Source organism: Perognathus longimembris, chromosome 2, assembly GCF_023159225.1.
Source record: "Perognathus longimembris pacificus isolate PPM17 chromosome 2, ASM2315922v1, whole genome shotgun sequence".
NCBI classification, from domain to species: Eukaryota; Metazoa; Chordata; class Mammalia; order Rodentia; family Heteromyidae; genus Perognathus; species Perognathus longimembris.
The window spans coordinates 131,657,638-131,677,304 of record NC_063162.1 but is presented as its reverse complement, the minus strand read 5'-3'; the positions used below and the strand labels follow the sequence as shown (position 1 = coordinate 131,677,304).

General features: G+C 36.3%; 1 protein-coding gene across 1 annotated transcript; it reads right to left on the bottom strand.

The window, feature by feature from the left end:
- Positions 1–214: 214 nt before the first annotated feature.
- LOC125345861 (cell division control protein 42 homolog) lies at positions 215–853 on the bottom strand. Its single transcript, XM_048337909.1, has one exon. The coding sequence runs from the start codon at positions 796–798 to the stop codon at positions 307–309; it is 492 nt and encodes a 163-aa protein (XP_048193866.1). The 5' UTR covers positions 799–853; the 3' UTR covers positions 215–306.
- Between the last annotated feature and the right edge of the window lie 18,814 nt (positions 854–19,667).

Below are 19,667 nucleotides of genomic sequence, written 5' to 3'. Positions count from 1 at the left end.
AGCTAGTACTGATCACTTTTCTGACAATACACAATTATCAAAATTAACTAGTACTTGAAAGGTGAAGGGGGGGCATATCTATGGGCCTTGTATCACATGAGGGCATGTGGGTAGGTGCAGGGCATCTGTCATTACTGCAGAAACGAATTTTAATTTTAGTTTGACTTAAAATTGCTTTTAGTATGATGCCGACACCAGCTGTGCAGAAAGGGCTCTGGAGAGATGTTCATAGCAGCACACACCTGCGGCTCTTCTTTGGTTCTGGAGGCTCCAGGGCAGCCAATATTGCTTCGTCAAACACATTCTTTAGGCCTGTGTAAGTGCAGAACACTCCACATACTTGACAGCCTGCAGATCATGTGCCAACTTTTCAGCAGTCTCTGGAGTGATAGGCTTCTGTTTGTTCTTGGCAAGTTTCTCAATAGTGGAGGGGTCATCTCTGAGATCAATTTGGGTCCCAACAAGCAGGAAAGGAGTCTTTGGACAGTGGTGAGTAATCTCAGGCACCCACTTTTCTTTCACATATTCAAATGAAGATGGAGAGACCACTGAAAAACAGACTAGAAATACATCTGTTTGTGGATAACTCAGCAGTCGTAATCTGTCATAATCTTCTTGTCCTGCTGTATCAAAAAGTCCAAGAGTATATGGCTCTCCACCAATCATAACAGTGACTGCATAGTTGTCAAAAACAGTTGGTACATATTCAGATGGAAAGTTACTTGTTGTGTAAGATATCAGGTGACATGTTTTACCAACAGCACCATCACCCACAATAACACACTTAATTGTCTGCATGGCAGAAATAGTTTTGTATCCACTTTAAATAGTCCAAATTTGATGATAACCTCAGTTTCTCTGCTGGGGCGTTGGCCTGCACTTCTATTCGTAAGGTGGAAAACTAGTAGCCAAAAGCTTGACCTTGAAAAATTCTGAGAATAAACTGTTTTTAAGTATGTTCTGTGTGATATTAATACACATTACAGATTTAAAACAAAAACAACAACAAGGATATCATCAGGAACTAAATTTAGGAAACACTCAGCTAAGACAGTCCTATAAAATGGCTTCTTTGGTGTTCGTGCATGTTTTAAATTTCTTTCAGCCCCCCAGACCAGAACCAAGGACCTCCTTCCTATAGGAGCTACTTGGAGTCTGGGGCTATGGTTCAAGTGGTACAATGCTGTCCCAATGAGTGAAAGGGCCTGAGTTCAAACCCTAGGAACCCTCCAAAATATGCTTCCAATGAAGGGTGATCTTGTAATTTATTGCCCAAACTAGGACAAGTTTCGAGTACAAGAGAGCACTGTTAACTAATTATACCAGTAAGTATAAACTCTGATTATTCCTGACAAACCATGGTGGGTACATAATATCCCTACTCTTAAGGCATCTGCTATCTTTGAAAGAACGACAGTGATATTAATTAAGAGATAAAACAGAGGCTGGGAATGTGGCCTAGTAGAGTATTTGCCTAGCATACATGAAGCCCTGGGTTTGATTACTCAGTACCACATAAATTGAAAAATCTGGATGTAGCACAGTAGCTCAAGAGGTAGAGTGCTACCCTTAAGCAAAAGCAGTTCAGGGACAGTGCTCAGGCCCTGAGTTCAAGCCCCAGGACTGACAAAAAAAAAAGAGAGATAAAACAACTTTTTGGCAGTACATATGTATAATATTACTATTTGTGTTGGAAAATAAACAATAGCAGGAAGATTGCAAAGGTCATTAAACATAATTATGTATTTTTATTTTTCTAACATTAGGGTCTTCATCATAGCTACAGCTAAGAAAATTACTAATAAGTGTAATCTTGTCTGGAAGCCTTCCTACTCTAAATATTAGGCATGCATCCATCAACATCCTTTTGTTTATATTATGAGTGATGGTGACAATGAAAATGACTTCAAGGAAAGGTGGCAATAGGGGCTTTGATGCAAAGAGGAGAAAAACTTCATAAAATAATCACAGTTAAGAAGTAATCTGGGCTGGGGATATAGCCTAGTGGCAAGAGTGCCTGCCTCGGATACACGAGGCCCTAGGTTCGAGTCCCCAGCACCACATATACAGAAAACGGCCAGAAGCGGCGCTGTGGCTCAAGTGGCAGAGTGCTAGCCTTGAGCGGGAAGAAGCCAGGGACAGTGCTCAGGCCCTGAGTCCAAGCCCCAGGACTGGCCAAAAAAATAAAAATAAAATAAAATAAAAAAGAAGTAATCTAAGTTGCAATCTTGCACTGCTCATAGAAATGTGAGTGGTCCTGAGAGCATAGGAATTTATATTTCCTAAGCAGATATTCTACTGCTTAAACTACACATTCAACTTTTATTGCTCTTGCTTTAGTAGGGTCTCACTGTTTTCTCTGGGCCATCTTAGAGTGTGATTCCCTGGATTGTACTTCCCACTTTAGCTGGACTGGAAGCAAGTGCTACCACACCTGATTTTATTCCGTGGAAAATCTGTTATCCATGCCAGCCTGGAATCACAATCCTCATGATCAGGCTGCTACCTAGCTGAAATGGCAAAGGTATACTATTATGCCAAGCTCCTTAGTTGTACAAAGGGTTTTCAATTCAACATGTATCACTTTAACCAAATGCACATCACTTGAATGGCACCTGGCATCTTATGATCCTAATATAATGCAGAGATCAATATTTCTGCATGTGTTGTTGCCTTGTCAAAAGGTGCAGGAAACTCACAGTGAAAGTCAATAACTACACAATTGACCTTTATACTTAAAAATATCACTTTTATGACAGACAAAAAAGAAAAATAAGTATGAAAACTGGTCTAGATCAAAAGAACCTTTTAAAAAAACATAGTAAATAAATACTAGGCATGCTCTAGAACTGAATCATGGACAATTGATGAAATTTAAAAACATACTATACTACAGACAACTGCATAAAAGTTAATGAACTTAAACATTCTTTTATGACTTTGTATCATTGTATTTTGAATATCTTTATCTTAGGAAGTACTAATGAGTTGGAGGTAAAAAAAAAATGTTAGCAACCATCTCCCAAGTGATTTGTAAGAAGTAATAATAATAAGAAAACATAAGAAATAAAAGAGAGAGAAGGGGGAAAGGAAGGAATAAAAGACAAGGAATGGGGGGAGGGGAGAAAAGAAACAAGGAAGAAAGGAGGGAGGTTGAAATGAAGAAAAGGAAGGAGAAAGGAAAAGGAAGAAAGAGAGGGAGGAGGGGAGAACAGAGGGAGGGAAGGAGATACCACCAAAAGAAAAGAATTGACAAATCTTCTTAAAATATATACATCCATTTCTCATGACAGTCCTATAAATCTTCAACTTATTTCAAAATAAGTAGTTAATAAGAATGATTATCTGGAATTTTAAAATTTCAGCTAGAATTTCTTCTACTTATTAAAAAAATCAAGAAGGCTTGTGAAATAATTTGTCCTCATGACTCTCTCATATGTTCTGTTATGGAAATATAAAACAAATTAGAGAAATGAGTTTATGATTAAATTAAAATAATTGTTATTATTAACACATTTTTAACTGAATACTTTTATAACAGTACAAATTTTGGTCATAATTATAACACTTTTTTCTAGGACGTGATCTAAAAGTAGCTCAAAGTTTTGTGGAAATGGTATTTTAAACTAATTCAAACCAGCAACTATATGGTAAAGTCTATCAAATGCTAGCAGATGCACTAAGCACCTGGAAAACTAAAAAATAGAAATGTAGAACTTATCTTTGAAGAGTTTAGAATTTTTTCTGGCTGAAAATGTTTACATTCATGAGCTAAAAATAACTAAATGGATGTGGTTTAGTGTGCAAGTGTTAAGTATGGATCAGCTCTGTTTAAGGGGAGTATAATAAAGACCACATACGTGACTTTTAATTTTCTATAAGCCACATCAAAGTAAGTAAAATACATATATGATGCTAATTTTGTAATATGTTATTTAATCCAATATATCTGGAATATTACCTCAAAGTTAATCAGTATAAAATAGCATTTTATATTATTTTTATACTACATGCTGAGATATCTTACATATACTTTATACTTAATTCAAAACAACTGCATTTTGGGTACACATGTGGCCAGTGGCTACTATTTTGGACACACAAAGTGTAAATAGTTGTGGAAGAATTTCTTCCATAAAATATGGCACAGTGTATCTTATCTGGGTACATTGGAAACTGTATATACTGGTATTAGAACTAGGAAAGTGAAATGGAATATCAAAACCAAGAGACAAAGGTTAAAAAGGCAAATGACTACAAAAGCAATACTTGCAAAACCATTTGGTATAAACCAACTGAAAGGGGGAGGTGGGAGGGGGAATGAGGGAGGAGGTAACAAACAGTACAAGGAATGTACTCAAGGCCTAATGTATGAAACTGTAACCTCTCAGTACATCACTTTGACAATAAATAAATAAAAAATGGCACAGTGGTTTAGAAATTGCATCTATATAGCCTTTCAATAAATATAATCCATGCTCTTATCATCTTGTGAATACAAATGAGCTTTAACAAAACAGTAACCATTTAAATTTGTATTTCATGGGACAAAAGCCTGTTGCAAAATTTTCTTTCATCACAATTTTTTAATTTTATTGCAAAGGTGATGTACAGAGGAGTTACAGTTACATAAGTAAGGTAATGAGTATATTTCTTTTCGAACCGTGCAAGCCCCTCTGTTGTTTTCTCCCAGTTTCCTTCCCTCAACTCTGCTTCCCCCCAACTTGTCAAGTTCATTTCTCACATAGTGCTGTGCATTGGTTCACCCTTTGTCCCACCATTCCCTTCTCCAAATCATATAAACTTACATACAAGACAAAGGGTACCAAAATCAGAAATAGTGATAAGCCAAAGGGGGAGAAAAATTAAAGAAAAGAGAAATAACCCCAAACAGTACACTTAAAAAAAATCCCCAAACCCAGAAACGTCTTGTTTCTATATCCTGGAGTTCATTTCACTTAGCCTCATTTTATATGATCATATGAATACAATAGCAATTAGGCTATTGTGATTCTTTGCTAGAACTATCCTAAACACATACTAATTATTACAAGTGAGGGAAACCATGGAGCCTATGTTTCTTTGGGTCTGGCTTACTTCACTTAATATGAGTTTTTACAAGTCTTCCTGTTTCCTTACAAATAGGCACTGTCATTCCTTCTGATGAAAGCATAGAATTTCATTGTGTATATATACTATATTTTTTTTGTCCACTCATCTACTGAGGGGCATCTGGGTTGATTAGTGATGGTAAATAATGCTGCAATGAATATGATTGTGCTGGTAGTTTTAGTGTGGTCTTGTTTGTGATCCTTTGGGTAAATGCCCAGGAGTGAGATACCTGGGTCATACTTTTAAGATTCTTGTGGGATATGCTCACAACTAATCCTTTGGGCAACCAGGGTTGAGAAGCCACTTAAAGGGGTGCATCATCACTGACAAAAGCTCACAGTACATCCCAATCCTGTAGGTAAAGGATCAAAATTGCTACTACAGAAGCCAGTCACTTGTGGCTCACATCTATATAATCTTAGTGAGATCTAGCCTGGGGAATCTCAGTTTAGAGACAGACAGACTTATCTCTAACTAACCAACAAAATGTCAGAATTGTAGACTTGGTCATCTAGTAAAATGCCACCTTGGGGGCAAAAGTATAAAGCTTTGCATTCAAGCCCTGGTATTTTGCATGTGTGCGTGCGTGTGTGTGAACACACACACGCACACACACACAAATGGTTCCACAGTACTGTGAAAAAGGAAAATAACCTTTATTTAGTTGTCACTTGTAGCTGAACTACCCATGATACATTAACAAGAAAGAAAAGTTGTTTTTAGAAATAGTATAATCTTTTAGAAAGGCTACAGACAAGGGGAAAGGAGCACATGAATGAAGGATGATGGAGAGAATGTAGTAAAGAATTCATAGTATGTACCACAAAATTAAGAAAAGTAGGCATGGGGTGGGTAGAAGGAGAATGACTATTGAAGTGGCAACAATGAACAAGGTGCATTGTACTCACAAATTGCTTTGTTATAGTACCTCCTTTGCACAACTACTTGAAAATAATAAACATTTTTTAAAAGAAGTAGATCCTGGCTGGGGATATAGCCTAGTGGCAAGAGCGCTTGCCTCGTATACATGAAGCCCTGGGTTCGATTCCCCAGCACCACATATACAGAAAATGGCCAGAAGTGGCGCTGCGGCTCAAGTGGCAGAGTGCTAGCCTTGAGCGGGAAGAAGCCAGGGACAGTGCTCAGGCCCTGAGTTCACGGCCTAGGACTGGCCAAAAAAAAAAAAAAAAAAAAGAAGTAGATCCTGCCTTTAGTCTACTCTTCCTGGGGCAAATCATTTAAATCCATTAGGACAACAACTAGTTTTGCATCTTCCTTCCAAACTCTATGTCTTCCTTACTCTATTAATGAAAAAACTATTATCTTTTGTCTCTTCCTTCTCCTTAAACATTCCTACCATCACATAAGCCCAGTAGATTGCTACATCCTGGCAATTCTATTTCTAACATATGTAACTCATCTATATCCTCCTTTACATTCTGAATATCATATCCTAAATCTGTCTTCCTTTTACTCTTCTCAGATTTCAATAATAGATTCAAAAAGAGACAACAGAATCTTTGCCACAGAAAACATTGTACATACATGTGATAAATGAAACTCCCTTGCTAACTTACTTTTATTAAAGAATAATTCTCATCATTAAATTCTTTGCTCAAAAACTTCTACTACTTCCCCATTATGTACAATCAGAACTAAGCTCTGGTTTCATGTCTCAGTGCATTATAAATCTCTATATGACTCATGTTCCTTCTGAGCATTCTACTGTGTGATTACAGCCCCATTCATCCCAATCCCATGACTTGGCCCACACCCTTCACTTAACCAGAAACCTCTCCCTGACTCATCTTGCCACCTGTCTTTCCAGCTGTCTGTCCAGCTTTAATATTACTCTTTTTACAAAGTCTTTCTTGAAACCTCCATGATGACGTTATGTAAAGATACTATTACGGAAATTATTTCCAAATACCAGTCTACAAGCTCTTGATAAAAAGTTATAGGATATCGGGGCTGGGGATATGGCCTAGTGGCAAGAGTGCTTGCCTCCTATACTTGAAGCCCTGGGTTCGATTCCCCAGCACCACATATACAGAAAATGGCCAGGAGTGGCGCTGTGACTCAAGTGGCAGAGTGCTAGCCTTGAGCAAAAAGAAGCCAGGGACAGTGCTCAGGCCCTGAGTCCAAGGCCCAGGACTGGCAAAAAAAAAAAAAGTTATAGGATAAATATTTATTTCATGTGATAAAATGTGGTGAAATGTTCTCCTTTTTTCAGTATTATATCCAGCCTGATTGTAGTATTAAAGGCCCAATTTTTTATGATTAATTTGTTTAAAAAAATAAAAGCACCTTAAGTGAAGTGAGCCAGACCCAAAGAAACATGGACTCTATGGTCTCCCTCATAGGGAATAATTAGCACAGGTTTAGGCAAGTCACAGCAGAGGATCACAAGAGCCCAATAGCTATACCCTTATGAACACATAAGATGATGCTAAGTGAAATGAACTCCATGTTATGGAAATGATTGTTATATCATGGTTGTAACTACTTTCAACGTGCTATGTGTAACCGTAGCTTCTATTATTGATGATCTTCTTGTATCCCCTTCCTGTGGTGTACCTGCACTATCTCTGTATCTTATCTGAGTACATTGGAAACCGTGTATACTGGTATTAGAACTAGGAAACTGAAAGGGAATACCAAAATTGAGAGACTCACGGTAAAAAAAAGACAAACAACTACAAAAGCAATACTTGCAAAACTGTTTGGTGTAAATGAACTGAACATCTCATGGGGGGTGGAAGGGAGAGGGGAGGGGAGAGGGGGGAATGAGGGAGGAGGTAACAAACAGTACAAGAAATGTATCCAATGCCTAATGTATGAAACTGTAACTTCTCTGTACATCAGTTTGACAATAAAAATTTAAAATAAATAAATAAAAGCACCTTTGTCTGAATAGCATCCTTTATTTTGTATGTGTAAGTGATCAAGTTCTTTTACAAACCTTTTCTTTTAGAGATCAGAAGAAGCTATTTTATTTGCAAAATGTTTATGAAAAGTAGAAGGCATACAGATGTTTGTATCTCAAAATGTCATGCACAAGGTGGGTAACTATAGCAGATATTGTGATGTATCTCCCAGATCCACCCTGAATTTGTCACCCCAGCTTGATACCCTGAAGGTTGTTGGTGCCAAGATTGTACCTTGAACATAATAGATAAGGTTAACACAGGTTAACTGAGGAAGAGCCTCCTCTTAAAACTCATAATTCTCCTTGGCAGTAGAGGGAGAGGAAATATTATACATATATAAATAATACACTAATTATTTGTGTTTTTCTTATTGTAATCATAGCACAGAAATTCTACTTCAACACTGATGATTCTTACATTCAATTTATAAGCTGGCATGAAGAATCTAATTTAAAATATCAAGATGATACAATATCTACTTTTAAGGGCTCAAGAGAGTCTAAAAAGTTAAACAGACTAGAAGCTTCTTGAAAGATAGAGTAGGTTGTGCAAATCTTAGCATAGAAATGAAGACTACCTCCTTTTCTGGCATCATATTCAAAGGAACTGACATATACTCTCCTCAGCTGGCCACTGTCAGAATGGGTCAGATCCTTCTTTGATTCCAGAGGAGCTAGTCTTCAAATACAAGATTCAGGGAGTGACTTCTTGGTGAACTTGGATCTCATTTCTACCTCATTTAAAGATGGCCAATTTCTAAATTGACAATCTTACCAAGACTACATGCAACAGAAATATAGCCTCGCTTGGCAACTGAAATGCTATTACTAAAATTAGGGCAGTGCAGATGCACAGTGCGTGCTTCCTGCCTTATATGAGTCTGTCAGATGACATAGGCACAGAACATTCCCAGACTCTTGATCTCCGGTTCAGAGGAGTGTTGGAGCAACTGTTGCCCAAAATGCAAATACAACCCAAAGGTTCCAGAAAACTTTGCATATTCATGAATGCTAAATAAGCAAAGTAGCAAATATAAATATTTAGGTTCTAACAATCAAATCTATAAAAATTAAGTGTGGTGGCATTGCTTAAATGAGGGAGGTCAACTTTGGTTTTGGTCATTGAAATGTGATCATAAACACTTTGTCTTTTATTTTCCAACTTTTTTTTTTTTTTGCCACTCCTGGTGTTTGAACTCAGGGCCTGAGCACTGTCCCTGGCTTCTTTTTGCTCACTCTGCCAACTTGAGCCACAGCACCACTTCTTGCCTTTTCTATATGTGGTGCTGAGGAATTGAACCTAGGGCTTCATGTATACGAGGCAAGCACTCTTACCACTAGGCCATATTCCCAGCCCCCTTTTTCTTTTATTTTACTATGGAGATGTAGTATTTACATGACATATGATTCTGGTCAAATTAATTGGCTGCTTAATATGAAATAATTTATTTTTCTGTCCCACCAAAGTTCATCTTACTCTTACATGTTGTTGTTATTCTTTGCTAAGTTTATTTATATACTTTTGTAGTTGGGTTGCCAGGAAAAATACAAATATCCAGTTAAATTTGAATGCCAGATAAGTAACTTTTTACTATAAATTGTTCCAAATATTGCATGGGATACATTTCTACAAATCATCCTTGTCCTTAAATGTCTTGTTTTCTCTTTTCTAAATCTGGCAATACTGGGCTGGGAACATGGCCTAGTGGCAAGAGTGCTTGACTCATATACATGAAGCCCTGGGTTCAAACCCCCAGCACCACATATATAGTAAACAACCAGAAGTGGCGATGTGGCTCAAGTGGCAGAGTGCTAGCCTTAGGCAAAGAGAAGCCAGGGACAGTGCTCAGGCCCTGAGTCCAATGTCCAGGACTGGCCAAGAAGAAGAAGAAGAAGAAGAAGAAGAGAAGAAGAAGAAGAAGAAGAAGAAGAAGAAGAAGAAGAAGAAGAAGAAGAAGAAGAAGAAGAAGAAGAAGAAGAAGAAGAAGAAGAAGAAGAAGAAGAAGAAGAAGAAGAAGAAGAAGAAGAAGAAGAAGAAGAAGAAGAAGAAGAAGAAGAAGAAGAAGAAGAAGAAGAAGAAGAAGAAGAAGAAGAAGAAGAAGGAAGAAGAAGAGAAGAAGAAGAAGAAGAAGAAGAAGAAGAAGAAGAAGAAGAAGAAGAAGAAGAAGAAGAAGAAGAAGAAGTAAAGTTGGTAACCTAAATTGTGTATAATAAAAATCTCAAAAAATAAATCTGGCAATACTATTTGTGATTATACAGCTGGTATTTTTGGTGGTCTGGCATTCACTCTCCCTATGGCTGGCAACTATAGCTCTCTTTTCCTTTAGAAAACCACCTACATCACTGTAGGTATATGTGGTATGGGTGGAACTAATGCATTTTCCCCAGGTGTATGACTCAAGCTGGATTATTCAGAGCACTGTAAATGCCACGCCAGAGTGATCAGGTAATTGTTATATGAGTCTGTTCAGGGCAGTGACTTCAGAATTTTACTGCACTCATAGGAAAGGGAAGGATTTTTTTTTCTTGCTTTTATATATTTTATTTGTTTTCAATGAAGTTATTGTTAAGTTTTCTGGTGATACAGCCTGTAACTGCAAGAAGCTAACACCTGGTGATAGGCTAGCCAATTATGATGCTATACCCAAGAAGGCTGACAAGTGAAAAATGAAGGGCCGAGGCCTAATATTTTAAGCCTGCATCTAGTTAAGTGTGAAGAAGTCTATCTTGGGCTTTTCAATTATTAGTTAATAAACACAGATCACTTTCCTTTCAAAACAAGCAAGTTATATTTCTACCAACTATTGTCATGAGGCCCTTTGACAAAGATATCTTGAGGCAATAAAAGTTATATACAATAATGTTACCAAGTAGAAATTCAGAAACATAGTAGGACTAAATAAGCCTTAAAGGTGAACAGTGTAATATTTCCAATGAATATGTATTGTATGATAGTATAAGAAATGCTTGTAAACAGTAGATAAATACTAACTTTAATAGGTTAGCATCTTAAACTATCTAAAAAATACAGCTGACATATTAATCTTGGTGTTCCTTTAAAAGGTATTTGTAACCAGTGGCAGTGATTCAAGCCTGTAATCTCTACTACTTGGAAAGCCTAGGTCAGGAAATGGAGGTTTAAGGCCAGTAGAAGTGTAAAAGTTCAAGAGACTCCATTTCAACCAATGGCTGAGAACAATTGCTTACAATGGTTATTCCAGTTACTGAGTGTTGCTAACTGCAACCTAGGGCAGCAGGACAGGATATTTGGAGCCAAAGGAACTTACAAAAACACAGAGACATAGACAGATAAAGTGACAGCGGTGCACCAGGGGTCCCCAGGCTCACTGGGGCCCCAAGTTCCCACAAGCAAGCATATTTCTTTTGGGTTCACACAGGGAGGGTTACCATGTATACATGCAAAAGTAAAGCATCTATATTAATATTACAATCAGAGTCAAAATATAGTTTGTGAGAGACATTGGTTCCCTTATTCTTTTTTTTTTTTTTTGCCAGTCCTGGGGCTTGGACTCAGAGCCTAAGCACTGTCCCTGGCTTCTTTGTGATCAAGGATAGCACTCTGCCACTTGAGCCACAGCGCCACTTCTGGCTTTTTCTATACATGTGGTGCTGAGGAATCGAACCCAGGGCTTCATGTATACAAGGCAAGAGGCAAGCACTCTACCACTAGGCCATATTCCCAGCCCTGGTTCCCTTATTCTTTTGAGTCAGGTGACTGCAGCCCAGGGAAAGTCCAGACATAATGTCCACCCAAGGTTAAGCTGTCAGCTCTTCTGTCCAGCCTCCTAAGTCTCCAGCACCCAAGGTCCAGCTGTCAGCCTTTCTAGCCCTAAGGAAGGGAGGGCATCCAGTCTCTTAAGTCTCTCCAGAGCTGTCAGTCTTAACCCTTGCATGGCCAGCTCTCAGCATTCCAGCCTTTGTAACCTTTTCCAGATTTCACAGCTCAAGTTCAAAGTTCGCTACAACTGAGAAAGCACTCTAGCTGGGCAGAGTGGTATATGACTGTCACTCTTGGCAACACAGGGAAGCACAAGTAGGAGCGTTGTAGCCCGGGCCAGCAGAGCATAAAGTAAGACCTATCTTTGAAAATAACCAATGCAAAAAGAGTCTGAAGGTGTGGCTCAAGTGGTAGGGTGCCTGAATAGAGAGTTTGAGACTCAAGATGTTTTTATTAGAATTAGAATATAAATTATTTTTCCAGAAGTATGAATATGTCAAACATTGTAAAGTTGTTACAAAAATGTCCAAAATTTTGATAGCATTGATGAAGTTGATGTGATTGTGTGTCAAAAGACTGTATTTTATATTATAAAAAGAAATCATGTCAATCCTTCCAGAAAGCCTATTCTTTCTCTGCAACTAAATTCCAAAGGTAATATCTTATTTAGCACTTTTATGGAGACCATTAACTTATATTACTTAAGAAAAATATCCTCTGCAGTACCTTCACAATCAAATAAATTGTTTTGCATACAAGTGAATTTCTGGTATTGTCTTATAACTATCTTCTATTAAAGTCAAGAATGTTTAAAATATAACTTTCTGCATTTGGTTTTATGAGACTTAGAGGACCTAGTTTAATCAAGAAATGAACTTAGGTTCCCTAGGGCTTCCAGTGGAGTGCATTTCCATTGAAAACTCTTTTAAGTCCTTCATTTCTTACTGGGTTTTGAAAGTAGCTGAATAGGAAAAAAAAAATTATGCTGCCTGAGGAGATCTTGGAATAGTAGTGTTCTGTATTGGTGGTGGAAGACAAAGTCACGTGCTTTGAAAACCAAAAGAATTTAAAAAAAAAAACAAGTATTATTGATGGCAAAAAGAAAACAATGTATATAACAATTCAGAGTTCTGCTGCAGCTATATTTAACAACCTTTTTAATTAGGCACAGTATCAGCATAATGTCCCTCAGAATTAAAGTTATTAGAAATGTAAGTGCAGTAAGCCTTTCAATTTGAAATTATACATATTGAAGCTGGAGAGAGGGAAAATAAGAACTTCATTGTTATCAAAAGAACATGTAACATAATGGAACAATAACAAAAGGGAAGTGAGAGAAGGATCAAGAGCTGTCCTTATAAGGCTCAGCTTGGGAAGGAAATCAAAATCTCTTAAGAATGGTAAGCAATAACAAAAACCTAAATAACAGGAGAGTATGATAAATATATCTAGATAATAATCTTCCTTGGCTTCATAAGAAAGCAGGAAGAGTATATTGTTAGCTATTTTTAGGTAGAGTCAACCATAGCCTTGGTTTTACTAAGTGTGAAAACTAAGATAAAAACCAAGCTTAAGTATAGAAGGGTAGATTGCAAAGCAGTTGATCTTTGGACTTTCAGTTTCTGTTTTTTCTTAATTCAATATTTGCCTTCTACTGGGTTGTGAAAATATAATTTCATTGAGAAATTTAAGGAAACTAAGATGAAAATTAAGCATAATCATTAGAATAACAGTCCATAAGTCCCTTTGTTCTCATGTTCATCAAACAGCAGATATCCAATACTGACAAAAGTAATAAATTATGTGCCTTATGAGTAATTACTTTTTAAACACAGACTTACAAAATCTGTAATATAGAATCATATTCTGTCCACTTTTCTTCTTATTTATACTGACATCCTTCATATCCTACTTCAACCTGCTTAGAAAAGAAAAAAGTTGAAGAGTCTAAATCAATGTACAAGAGAGATATGTACATGCTCACATTGTTTGCAGCTCTGTTCAAAAAGGTGTCCAAAACCAGATGAATATACAAAAAAAATTCCACATATGCCATGAAGATTATTCAGCCATAAGAAAAATAAAATTATGGAAATTATGTCATTTGCAAGCAAGTGTATAGAGCTGAAGATCACCATGTTAAACAAGAAAGCTCAAAAATCCAAATATCATGTGTTTTTGCTCATTTTCAGAATTCTAACCTATAAAATATGACCTATAACTGTGAGTCTGTTGGGAGGATTAAGGTAGGGGAAAGAAAAGATGAAAGAAAATGATAGAAGATGAATAAGAATAAAATACAATGTGTCTAGTATTATGTGTTCATAAGGCTCCATAGCTATTGGGCTCCTGTGATCTTCTGCTGTGACTTTCCTAAACTTCTGCTAACTATTCCCTATAAGGGAGACCATATAGTCCATATTTCTTTGGGTCTGGCTCACTTCACTTAGTATAACTTTTTCCTAGTCCTTCCATTTCCTTACAAGTGGGACAATGTCATTCTTTCTGATAGAGGCATAAAATTCCATTGTGTATATGTACCACATTTTCCTGATCCACTCATCTACTGAGGGGCATCTGGGTTGGTTCCAGATTCTAGCTATGACAAATTTTGCTGCGATGAACATTGTTGTGCTGGTGGCTTTAGTGTGATTATGTTTGTGGTCTTTTGGACAGATACCCAAAAGTGGGGCTGCTGGGTCATAGGGGAGTTCTATGTTTAGCCTTCTGAGGAATCTCCATACTGCTTGCCAGAGTGGCTGAACCAGTTTACATTCTCACCAACAATGAAGTAGGGTTCTCTTTTGGCCACATCCCCTCCAACAGTTGTTATTGTTAGTTTTCTTAACTCCATGTTATGGAAACGATTGTTATATCACAGTTGTAAATACATTCAACGTGCCATATGTAACTGTTGCCTCTATTATCGATGATATTCCTCTATCACCTTCCTGTGGTTGTACCTACACTACCTTTGTATCTTATCTGAATATATTGGAAACCAGGTATACTGGTATTAAAACCAGGAAATTGGAAGGGAATACCAAAATCGAGAGACACAGGGTACAAAAAGACAAACAACTACAAAAGAATACTTACAAACTGTTTGGTGAAAATGAACTGGACAACTGAACAACTCATGGGAGGGAGGGGGGAGGGAGGAATGAGGGACGAGGTAACAAACAGTACAAGAAATGTATCCAATCCCTAATGTATTAAACTGTAACCTCTCTGTAATTCAGTTTGATTATATATATATATATACACACACACACATATATATACACACACATATATATATATATATACACACAATGTGTCTAGTACCAGCAGGAGAAGGTAGGGATAGAGAAACAAAGAATGTGAATGAGAGTGAATATGTCTGAAGTACCTTCTATTCATGTATGAAAACAGAACAACGAAAGCTATTGAAATTGTTTTAAGAAGAGAGGAGTATCAAGAAGGAAGATGGAAATATAAGGCTGATGGGGGTACATTGTATGCACATATAGAAATGTTGCAACTTATACATTAAATATATGTTAATAAAAATAACTACAATAAGAATAGGAAATGTCTTATATAAGTAAACTATAATCTTTGTTGTCATATTTTTCACCATTTGAGTGATAGTTAATTTTTCCATTTATAGCTCTACTAAGTCACACATTTTCACAAATACATTTATTTTTACTTGAGAAACTGGTAGTTGATTAAATGTATATTTCAAATGATCAATAAAATATTCAAAGCAGTGTCTAAGTAATGTTGCATTTTTGCAATAGATATTTATTTAGACTACTTAAATATGATTAGCTATTCTGAGGCAATATGAAACATTCAGTAATAGTTGTCATTTTCAAAAGAAAACAGATTGTTATGTATTGAAAGTGAAATGAAATTAAAATTAGAGAAGAGTGGTAACTGGAAAAAGACCTTTCAATAAAGAAGTGGGAAATTTGAAGAACTTACCTAGCTACACAGATAACTTTGACATTTACATCTAAGTAGATGAGAATAGTATTCTCAGACATGACTCAAATACATAGCATTTAGAGATTGCTAAATATCCAGTGTTATTTTACAGAAACGGAAATAAAAAGCTACCATAAATCTTGATTAGTTCTTAGAGTTCTGAGTAATCTTCCCTTTGTGCCTCTTCTTTCTTTTCTACCATTTCTTGCATTCTTCTTCAAGTATTAGCCAAAATTCCCATTGAGAATTAATGCTATCCAGGGGAGGATCATAACCATGAAAACTACATGGGCATGCTCATAAAAACATAGGTCTATTTAGAGTCAAATAATGAAATAAATAAGTAAAAGGAGTTTAATGTTCTTTCTTTAAACTGTGAAGTAATGACAAGTTACATTGTGGGCAGAGAGGAAAAAGGAATTAAGTCTTCTTAATTCACAGACGGTTTCACAAAAGTAGTAATGACTTGACCTAAATATTGAGGGAAAGCTTGCTTGGCAGGAAACAGAGACGAAATAGAGAATATTCTAAACAAGAAGAGGCATAAGAAAAGGTGGTCAGTTCAGGCAATTGCCAGTACTGGTGAAGGGTGAGAAGCTGGGGTGGGAGGAGGAATATCAGAGAATGAGGATGAAGTCAGAAGGGACTGGTAATAAAGGGCCTCATATGTCATGGGAAAGAAAATCTTATCCTGTAGCAATAAAGAGCCTCTGAAAAAATTTCGTTGGGAACACTAACATGCATATTGACAACAAACTACAGGATTAATTGAAGGCTAGACAGAGACTAAAAACAAGAAGTCTAGTCAATTAGTCTGTAATGTTTAATTTAGAGTATTCAAAAAAGAAATGAAAAGGAGATGATGATAAAAGCTAATGAGGTAACATTGGCAGGATGTGGGATTGGAGGTTGCAGGGCAAGAGCACAGTAAGTGTTGAGAGGAGTAGAAGGTTTTAAGTTTTCTCATCATAAGAACATGTGATGGTGTTTGCTATTTTCACTAAGGGAACCCTGGAGGAAGAAAGGTTTGCATGTGATAACTTTGTGGCACTATCACTTGTAGCTATAGTATCACTAGGTTATGCGTTCTACTGCCAAAGGACTCAGAGTTGCCTAAACTCTCTTACCGACCTTGCAGAACATGTTATTGTTAACAATACCTCTCGTAAGCTATGGAAGAAGTAAATAAAATGAAAGCACTAAATGTCATGTCTAACATGTTTTTATTGTTCTGATGAATAGGATTAATATATTAGCTTCCTCATTTTTTGGGACTCTTAGTATCATCAAAGCCAAATAAAGAGGCTGGGAATATGGCCTAGTGGCAAGAGTGCTTGCCTTGTATACATGAAGCCCTGGGTTCAATTCCCCAGCACCACATATTTAGAAAATGGCCAGAAGTGGCACTGTGGCTCAAGTGGCAGAGTGCTAGCTAGCCTTGAGCAAAAAAAAAAAAAAAAAAAAAAAGCCAGGAACTGTGCGCAGGCCCTAAGTTTAAGGCCCAGGATTGGCAAATAAATAAAAATTAAAAAAATTAAAATTAAGAAAAAGTTTTTTTAAAAGCCAAATAAAAGGCAGAAAGATGGTAGAACTCTGAAGAATTCATATTTAAGAGGTAGGGCCATACAGAGCACCTACCATATTGGTAGATGGTAGGCAACCTAAAGGGACAAAATGTCAGATTTATCAATATGTCACATAACCAAAGTTATAAATGTTTTGTGGAAGCTCATAGGTAATAGGCCATTAAAAATTGAGGATGGAAACAAGCTCACATTATTTGATTAATGAAATACAGTCGAGAAATGTAGACATTTAGAGAATGTTACAGTTTTTAGCTGTTTGGCTATAAATAGGAAAGATATAAGTTAGTAGGTGAATCACTAAGACAGTACATTTATTTATTCATTTGTTTAAATTACCTAAGTGTTTTAATCCAAGCAGTTATTATTTTAATTTGAAGGATAATTGAGAATTTTTATACATCGGTCAAAAAGACACATGAAGGAAAATGACAAAGGGAAGATGGCACAAAGATGGAGCAAGAATATAGACAAAAGTAGAATATAGCAAAGCAAAGGTTTTAAGAAGGACCAAGTATTAGGCTTCCATGAACATGGAGATTCCAGACCTATGGATGTTTGAGCTATATTTATTGTCACTTAAAGAATTTCCTGGGCTGTAAAAGGATTATTAGGTTTCATGCTAGTAGAGTATACTGTGTGTAGTATGATAAGGAAAACTAGATTTACCCAAGTACTTACTGGAAATCAATCCACTATTTGGCAACAAACAAGAAATATTAGTATACCCAGCTTCAGGTATTATGGAAAATTCTTGGTTCAGAGACAGATAAGATACTGGCAGAAATTACCATTCAGAACAGTGGTCACTATAAAGGGTTCAACATACCATAACAAGATGTTAACATGTGGAGGAATTAGAATTAGAAATCTAGGAAAAGAAACATCAGATAAGTCCATTAGCTGTAAAACTGATAAAAGGCTATTCCTTGGATGCAAAAATCTTTAACATAATATTTAAAAGAGAATTAAGAAGTATGGAAAGAAAAAGACAAAGGACATCAAAAGTCAGTTTTCCTCCAGGAATACAAAACTGTTTCAACATTTAAAACTCAGTTAGTCAAATATCAGCATAATTAAAGACCTTATGAATTTAACAGATATAGAAAGAGCATTTCACAAAAGTTACCATTCATTTACAATAAAAGCTCTCAACAGACTCAATTGAGATTAGATGAAAATTTCAACTTCATATAGGACAACCAGTATTATTCTTAATAACCAAAACAAAAACAGAATAAAGAATATCACTGATACCGAAAGACAGTTGGTAAAATTCAATGAATAGTACACACACACACACACACACACACACACACACACACACACACATTTGCTTTTACTAAAAACTAAAGAAAATACATTTTAGTCCATGTAATATGATTCAATATACCCCAGAGCTTAAATGGTTGAGCAGCTGTCTAGTATGCTTGATGCTGAGTTCAATCCCTAGTGGTACATAAACAAACAAATAAATGACTGCCCCTGGGTTTAGAGTTGTGATCTGAAAAAGTGCAAAAAGGTACAAAAAATTTTTCAGTCTTACTAACTTATTCAGTGCTATCTTAACTATTCTCAAATTTCTCACAACTATATTATTTGAGGGTTAAAAAGTACAATTCCCTATACAAGTTTTAACCAACTTTTTTTTTGTAAAGGGCAGATAATATATGTTTGAGACTTTGTAAACCATAAAGTTTCTGTTGAAATGCTTCACCTCTGCTGTTTGTTGCCCTAAAGTTTTCTAGAATGTCTGTAGATTTTAGATACTAATAACCAAGAAACAAGAACTTGATTCTCAGTTTTATGATGTTGTTTTTCCATTTGGGATATTAATGAGAATTTTTTCACCTCTGCCTCCTTAGAATAAGGTAACTGTTCAAAATAATCTAGTTTTCCTGAGAGCTGTTGCTGACAACTACCATCTTGGTGCAAATTTCAGAATCACATAATTTCCCATTGCAAATACCTGCAACTGACACAGGTTAACCTTAAAGTAAAAGGCTATTTATTTGGTAGATATGCAAGACTCATGGGTTAGCTCATTTTTGAAACAGAGGTCAGCTCTCCTAGAATATTTTATTCTGTTCAGTATCATGTTAATTCTCTGCACAAAAAAACCTTGACCATGATGAAATAACCTTTAGTGCAGGAAGTTAAAACTATATTGGGTTCTTGTCAGATAAATGATTCTCAAGTTGACAGAAGATAAAAGTAGAATCAAATACAGTAACTTCATACCCCAGTGGGAGTGGTGATCTAGTGGTCTGAGGCATATAAAAGTATCTCCTTTAAGGTGAAGGACATGCTGCTTCCATACATTTCTAGT